At 42.6% G+C, this 7614-nt stretch overlaps 1 protein-coding gene across 1 annotated transcript; it reads left to right on the top strand.

Annotated features, from left to right (window-relative positions):
• The first annotated feature begins 4988 nt into the window (after positions 1-4988).
• LOC123040191 (probable nicotianamine synthase 2) lies at positions 4989-6192 on the top strand. Its single transcript, XM_044463107.1, has one exon. The coding sequence runs from the start codon at positions 5044-5046 to the stop codon at positions 6034-6036; it is 993 nt and encodes a 330-aa protein (XP_044319042.1). The 5' UTR covers positions 4989-5043; the 3' UTR covers positions 6037-6192.
• Positions 6193-7614: the final 1422 nt, after the last annotated feature.

Here is a 7614-nt window from a genome sequence, read left to right as displayed (position 1 = left end):
GCTCTCACTCCGGTTAGTCTGCCTTCAGAAGTGAGGTGCAAACTATGCTGGCTTGGTACAGAGGATATGGTTGTGCGGCGGTGGACGTGGGATTTCTAACTCAAGACATGTAGCTGCTAAGATCGTGGAGAAGTCATGGCGACAAGACATGATTAACTTCGGTTTGGTGGTGCTTTTATAGAACCCGGTCTTGAGCTGTGGATGAAAACCCTAGGTTTGACCCGAGTCCATTTTATCTGCCAATGGAGATAATTTTACATCATTACCTTGTTGAAGACATTTCTCGGATATACTCGGACTTGTTCTTTAATGTGAAACTCTAGATTCTGGCCTCTAGTGGTTGGATCCGGTGATAGCAGTGCTCGTGCATCACTCCCTGAAGGCATTTCTGTTGAAGAACCTCATTGTCCTTCTGGTGTCAAGATATGGTTGGTGTGAATATGGTCGTGGTTGTAGTTTGTTGATCATTGTTTTGATCGTTTAGGTTTCCTTTTTCTTTTTCTTGGCTTAGGCATAGCTTTGGTCTTGAATGACTTTCCTCTTTGCCGGCGCGTATTTTTTGTGAGCGTGCATTGGTATTGGCTATGTGTACCCTACCTGCGCAGAGGCCAGTTGTGCTCATTGTGTTTGTGTCTACTTGATGCTTCATTTTCGGTTAATAAAACCATCCTTTGAAGGAAAAAAAAGGTGTGTGATACATAGACGCGGCAGCTACACATATGCTTTGAATTCCAGAACCCTCGTCACAGCTTGTCATTTCATTAGGATAAATTTCGTATCATTATCTGTCATGAGTATGAGATCATTTTCGCCATTGGAGGATCTTACGCATGCTCAATTACCGTGTCAACAATGGAGCTAGTTTTTCATTTTCTGCGGGAATTAGAGCCAGGCTTCGAAAGAAGTAGTCTATTATATATTAGAAGTAATATAAGGTGAACTAGAAGCAATTAAAATCGGCTAGAAAATTCCACGTTAATCAGAAAATACTAGCCCGTGATCTTTCGGAACTCCTAAAAATAATACTACGTGACCGTCCAATCTATGTAACATGGTGGGCCTAAGAGGACTTACGTGACATATGTTCAAGGAAAAATATATTTGGTACAACCTCCGACGTATAGCAATAGAAAAAAAAATGGTACAGCCTTCCACGTATAGCATTAGAGAAGAAGCAAAAACAAAATTGAACTATCCCATAGCCCCTACCATGAATGAACCAACAAATCAGCCATCCAAAATAAACTAAACTCTTGGTGGAAAAAGAGCTAATTAATGTGCTGCCCTCGAGGATAGAAAGGATGGCCAGCTACATGAAAAGAAGGACATGTACGTCCCCTTTTTTTTACATCGCATGCACGTTCCCTCCTTATAAAAATAAAAACACAAAAATGTGCATATACATATATAGTTCACAAACACATACATGATGATTAACTAAAAAAGATTGTGCTACTTTGTGATGACTTGAATGTTGTGTATGATGCAATCACGCGCTTCAGAGTTGATCGTGCTATGAGGCATGGGTGTGAGCATTCCCATACAATCGATCCCAAAAAATGGCACACGCATGATCATCCACAACATGCTTATATATAATACAATTGAAAAAATTACGTAGTTCTATAATTTTATTTAGAACTTTAGGTAGTTAGTTACACATTTAAACATTTTTCGGATTGTAAAGGAACAATGGGAATTTTTTTGTTGGCTGGCGGATTAATTTTTATATTATAGCATTTTCGATATCTTAAATGTATCTGGTTTTAGTGGCAGGTGGATTAAATTTAAAATTCAATTTATTGGTCATATATCAGTATTTTCTAAACATTCACTTGGCACATCAATCTGTTCACAGCATAATTTTAAATTTTTATTCATGATTATACGTCATGACTCTATACAAAAAGACAAATTATCTAAGTCACATTCTGAGCTTTACTTTCACGGACTGATAACTATAGAACTAAATATTGTGTGAACAAATGAACTCGGAGCACTCGACCAAAAATCACTTATGTGTACTAATCTAATATTTGAAAAAAAATTATTTGGTCAACATGCAAAACAATTACCATGTAGGTTATCAAATATAAAATGTGCTACATATAGGCATGAACGACTCTACCCAAATGACAACATTATTACTAAGTATAATAAATTGTAAAATCTATGAAAACATTTTAAAAGTATTGGTTAAACGATTTGCTAAAGACTACACATGTTATTCTTATAAGGGAAAAGGCTCCACGGTGACCGATGTACAAAAACTAAAACACATCGATTATTCTAAGGGATAGTGTCTAGGAATTAAAACACAAATCCACCATATTATGCCAATAACCTTACATGTTATTGCCAAAAGGTGAACTAGATTGGAGTGTTTGATTGGAATTTAGGCTGATAGCATCACCTATTTGCATAGTCTGTGTCAACAAAAGGACATCAAACGCAAGATGTGCATGGAAGAGAAGGATCGCTGGGGTAATTGCACATGTGGCTACAAAAAGGGTGGGGGTGATGATCCTATAAAAATATTAGACAAAAATAATAAGTTTGTTGTTAGAAGAATTTAGTGTTAAGGTTACTTCATCTTTATCCACCGTGCAGAAGGTAACATACATATTTATATATACGGATAAATAATAATATCTAAAATACCTAACACAAACCATTATTCGTAGGAGTCTTATATTTGTATAAATGTCAATAGTATGATTTCAATTTTTCTTAGACAAATCAACTAATATATCTATATTATTAAACTTTTTAAAATTCTAGCCCGCGCAACGAGCGGGCCACTGTGCTAGTTTATACCAATAACAGAATGCCATAGTTTTTTATACGAGTTTGTTAGTTTCCAGACATCGATCTATGAATTTCTATAAAACTTTCCAATCCTTCATAGTTTGGAGGATTCTAAGCACGAGCTCAAGCAAAACTGCAAAACTGGAAACATTTTTCTATGAGTAGATATTTATTTGACCATCTTTTCTTTTTATTTTGTGAAGTTTTGGTTAAGTCGTGTCCAAACTCTCTACACATTAGTGATATTAGGAAGATATTTTGACTGCATTTGAGTTTTTTCTTTGAGATGTGCAAGACAAGTTGTGTCTATCTCTTATCCTCTCTCTGGCCAATCAATAAACCTTTTCCTGCAAAACATATGTAGGGCATCCAAACAATATCTATGTGTACTTTATGTGTTTCCCATTTCCATAGAATACACAAGACGTAACAATTCCTATTTTTTCTCTGTTTCAAAATGGGCCTATATATTTGTTGTATACATGATTACAACTGCATAACACAGATTTATGTTTGATCATGTTCGCAACACCCAAAAGATATGTTCATTCTCATATCATTATGCACCCAGATTGCCTCCGTGCATGTACTTTCTGTACATCCCCTCCAACTTTTATTTGAACGGTGTAACTATGATAGAGATGAACTACTGTGGTAGGTGGAACATCAATAAGTAATTGTGCATAATAAAGTCGTAAATTTAAGGCCCATTCACTTCCTAGCCACTATACATAAATACATAATGAGCACCGATGAAGCAACTAGTACGAGACATGATATTTGCCACCAGGTTACAGCGATCCTGCAAGTCAGTACGGTGAATCATTTAGCAACAAGGCCACATCGTTGGCCGTGAACAGGCATGCGAGGCAATGGGATCGGTTCTGTAAGTGACCGGCATGAACATGATCCGGATTCTAGCGAGATCAAGGCTGATCGTTGTATAGCCTGTAGATCAAATCTACGCAGTTAGCATTCTTGTTAGTACATCACCTAGAACTAACCAACTCAGGTAGGAATAAGATTGCGATCTGGCTGTTGGGCACATCATCCTCCCCTTCCTGTACATCATGGCTCGCTATATAAGGAAATCGACCGGCTTCAGTTCCATGCACGGAATCCATCCATTCTCTTGGGTTTTTCACACTCATCTTTCTGCAACAAAGAGATTTTGGTCTGGCTCGAGATAATGTTAACTTCCTCACAGATAACAAGAAACTTACCCAAGAAGGTCAAGAACAGGATCTTCACGCCTCTCCAAGTCACTGGTGTCATAGCTATACTTTGTTGTTGTTGAAATAGGTGTCAAAGATCTGAATATTAAGTATGTTGTCCTGTTCTTAAGTTAAGGTAAATTTAGTTCAGAATGAGCATACCGCTCCGCAAAGATATTAATAAGATCGAACGGTGGATATCGAATGTGGCGGGATAACAACTAGGATCATCTAAGAAGTTACGGTTTCGTTTTCTCGAAAATATGTACTTCTTATATCTTCTTAAATCTGAGTTTAAACTAAGTTCGTTCAACTGACATAGGCCTAACATAAAGGACCAAATTTCTCCTTACGCAATAAATTAAGTGTTCATTGTAATAAGTGGAACACCAATTAGCTGTTCATCGAATCAAGATGACAATAAGTGGAGCACAAGTTAAGTGTTCGTCTAATAAAAGATCGTAATAACTGGAGCACAAATTAAGTGTTCGTGGACTACTAATTAAGTGTTCATCCAATAATTTTATACAATTTCATGATTAACCGTGCAATGATTGAGGTCATCTGTCCTACCTTTCACAGCGTATGCTTACATATTCTTAGTCGTGAGTTTTTTACATCCACTCTTGATTATTCTAAATGTCTCGTAATTATTTAATTAAATTAAATTTTAATTCCATTAGGTATAGACGATGATAATTGTTTCCTTGTATTGCCCTAAGCTCTTTATTCAAAGTTATCTACAAATAGACATAGAAAACTCTGTCCACTTCAACAACAGAACGTGTGAACTCTGAACACGTCACAACAGAACAGAGGCATGAAACCAGCCTCATTGGGCATGGACGCGTGAAGCGTGCATGCATGCGCCCTATTGCGACTCCACCAGTCCACTTTAGACGGCAGCTAGCTACATATTTATACCCAGTACTGCCCACTCCATAGCTCATCAAGCAAGCAGCTCCATCAACCACTCTCTACTCCACTCCTGCGCCTGAGGTACCTAGAGAAGGCAAGAAAAATGGCTGCCCAGAACAAGGAGGTGGATGCCCTGGTCCAGAAGATCACCGGACTCCACGCCGCCATCGCCAAGCTGCCGTCGCTCAGCCCGTCCCCGGACGTCGACGCGCTCTTCACCGAGCTGGTCACCGCGTGCGTTCCTCCGAGCCCTGTGGACGTGACCAAGCTCGGCCCGGAGGCGCAGGAGATGCGGGAGGGCCTCATCCGCCTCTGCTCCGAGGCCGAGGGAAAGCTGGAGGCGCACTACTCCGACATGCTCGCTGCCTTTGACAACCCACTCGACCACCTAGGTATGTTCCCCTACTACAACAACTACATCAACCTCAGCAAGCTTGAGTACGAGCTCCTGGCGCGCTATGTGCCCGGTGGCATCGCCCCGGCCCGGGTCGCCTTCATCGGCTCCGGCCCACTGCCGTTCAGCTCTTTCGTCCTCGCCGCGCGCCACTTGCCCGACACCATGTTCGACAACTATGACCTATGTGGGGCGGCCAACGACCGCGCCAGCAAGCTGTTCCGCGCGGACAAGGACGTGGGCGCCCGCATGTCGTTCCACACGGCCGATGTAGCGGACCTCGCTGCTGAGCTCGCTACATACGACGTCGTCTTCCTGGCTGCGCTCGTGGGCATGGCCGCGGAGGACAAGGCCAAGGTGATCGCGCACCTCGGTGCACACATGGCAGACGGTGCGGCCCTTGTTGTACGCAGTGCACACGGGGCACGCGGGTTCCTGTACCCGATCGTCGACCCCCAGGACATCGCAGGAGGCGGGTTCGAGGTGCTGGCCGTGTGCCACCCCGATGACGACGTGGTGAACTCCGTCATCATCGCACAGAAGTCCAAGGACGTGCTTGCCAATGGACTTCGCCGCGGGCATGGTGGACAGTACGCGTGCGGCACGGTGCCGGTGGTCAGCCCACCGTGCAGGTTCGGTGAGATGGTGACGGACGTGACCCACAAGAGAGAGGAGTTTGCCAACGCCGAAGTGGTCTTTTGATCGATCGTCCAGAGGGAGTAGTGGTTGTGCATGTGCGATCATCATCCATGCCTCGCTGATTGATCGCTTGCAACCGTACGTGTTATTTTTCCTACTACTGCTACTACATTTCAAGTCATGTGTTGTTTGTACTCAATAATGGAAGTGTGGTGTTTACACGCGAATTTCTTGTACACCTTTGTACGTCTAAGTGTCGAGAATGATGAATTTTAGTTCACAAATAGTATGATGGATTAGATTACATACACATACTCGTACGGGAGAACATGAGCTGGAGGACTCCTTCCCAACATGGCGTCCCAGGCCGATGCGGGAGGCCGCCCCGGGCCCCCAACCTGGGCCTCAATCGCCCAAAGGACTAGGCGCACGCCACGGTGATGCAGGCCACGCGGACGATACACTGAGATCGTTCCTCGCTGCAACCCTGGAGATCCGACATGACCACGCCGTGTCGCTGCGAACCCTAGCTTTTGGCCTACACCGCCGCATCGACCTTGTACATCGATTCGAGGGGACAAGTTCGTCGACTGCTTGGTGCATCTCTTCCGCGGCTCCGCGTTAGCGACCTATCCTTCCTTCGGTCCTTCCTGATTGCCCCCTCGTCCACTTATCGCTGATTTATGATCTAATCTGTTATATTGCACATGCCATGTATAAACGTCATATGATGAAGATGGAAAAGGTTAACATCTTTTTTGCTCTCATCAGGATTCGTGGACGTGACGTTGATAATGAAGTTTCAAGAAAGAAACATCTGCGAATCAACCTGTGGTTGGATGGTTACAGTGACTGTGGTATGCCCAGCCCATCAGGGTTCAAGTCCTGGTGCTCGCATTTATTTCTGGATTTATTTCATGATTTCTGGCAATGTGCATTCAATGGGAGTAGACGTTCCCGTCGACGACGAGGTGCCTACGGTGACTTCGTAAATTTCAAGATGATATGCCGGTTCAGTCTTTCGAAGGTGCTCATAGGGTTGGGGTGTGCGTATGTGCGTTCATATGGGTGAGTGTATGCACGTGTATATGAGCGCTTGCGTCTGTGTTAAAAAAAACATCTAGAGCAGCAGCAATGCTCGAGTACTATCCTTAATATATTTAGTTATGTCGATATTTTTAGTTGCTTCGGTACTATCCTTAATATATTTAGTTCTGTCCATATTTTTAGGTGTGTGAATATTTTTACTTGCTCCATTAATATTCCGTAATATATTTGTAGTTTGTCATGTTGTTTAGTCTGCCCATGTTAAATAATTGTATAGGTGAGACGAGATGTCTGATATAGTGAAGTTCATATTTTATTACGATCCTGGTATTGTCCAAACAAATGAAATTATGGTTGACCTGAGTGAATTTGAGCACGTAGAGGTGCCACTGACCGCCCCTCAAACATGTTCTATTAGCCAGTTGAAAGAATGGTTGACAACATGTTTAGGGCTGAATACTGAAAAGCACACCGTGGGTGTTCATGCATTGTGACCCGGTCAATTTCAAACATTTTCTTATATTTGAGGCCAATAGAGCGGGACTCTCAGTGGGTGCGCGGATTACAAGGTTGCGAAAGCAGGGGATGCAATCC

Source organism: Triticum aestivum, chromosome 2B (assembly GCF_018294505.1).
Source record: "Triticum aestivum cultivar Chinese Spring chromosome 2B, IWGSC CS RefSeq v2.1, whole genome shotgun sequence".
Taxonomy (NCBI): Eukaryota; Viridiplantae; Streptophyta; class Magnoliopsida; order Poales; family Poaceae; genus Triticum; species Triticum aestivum.
Note: the sequence above shows the minus strand (reverse complement) of the source record. Positions and strands in the feature narration are given on the sequence as shown.

What these genes read in the sequence shown, in the direction of transcription:
- LOC123040191 (XM_044463107.1), top strand. Translation starts at nt 5,044, where the DNA reads ATGGCTGCCCAGAACAAGGAGGTGGATGCCCTGGTCCAGAAGATCACC.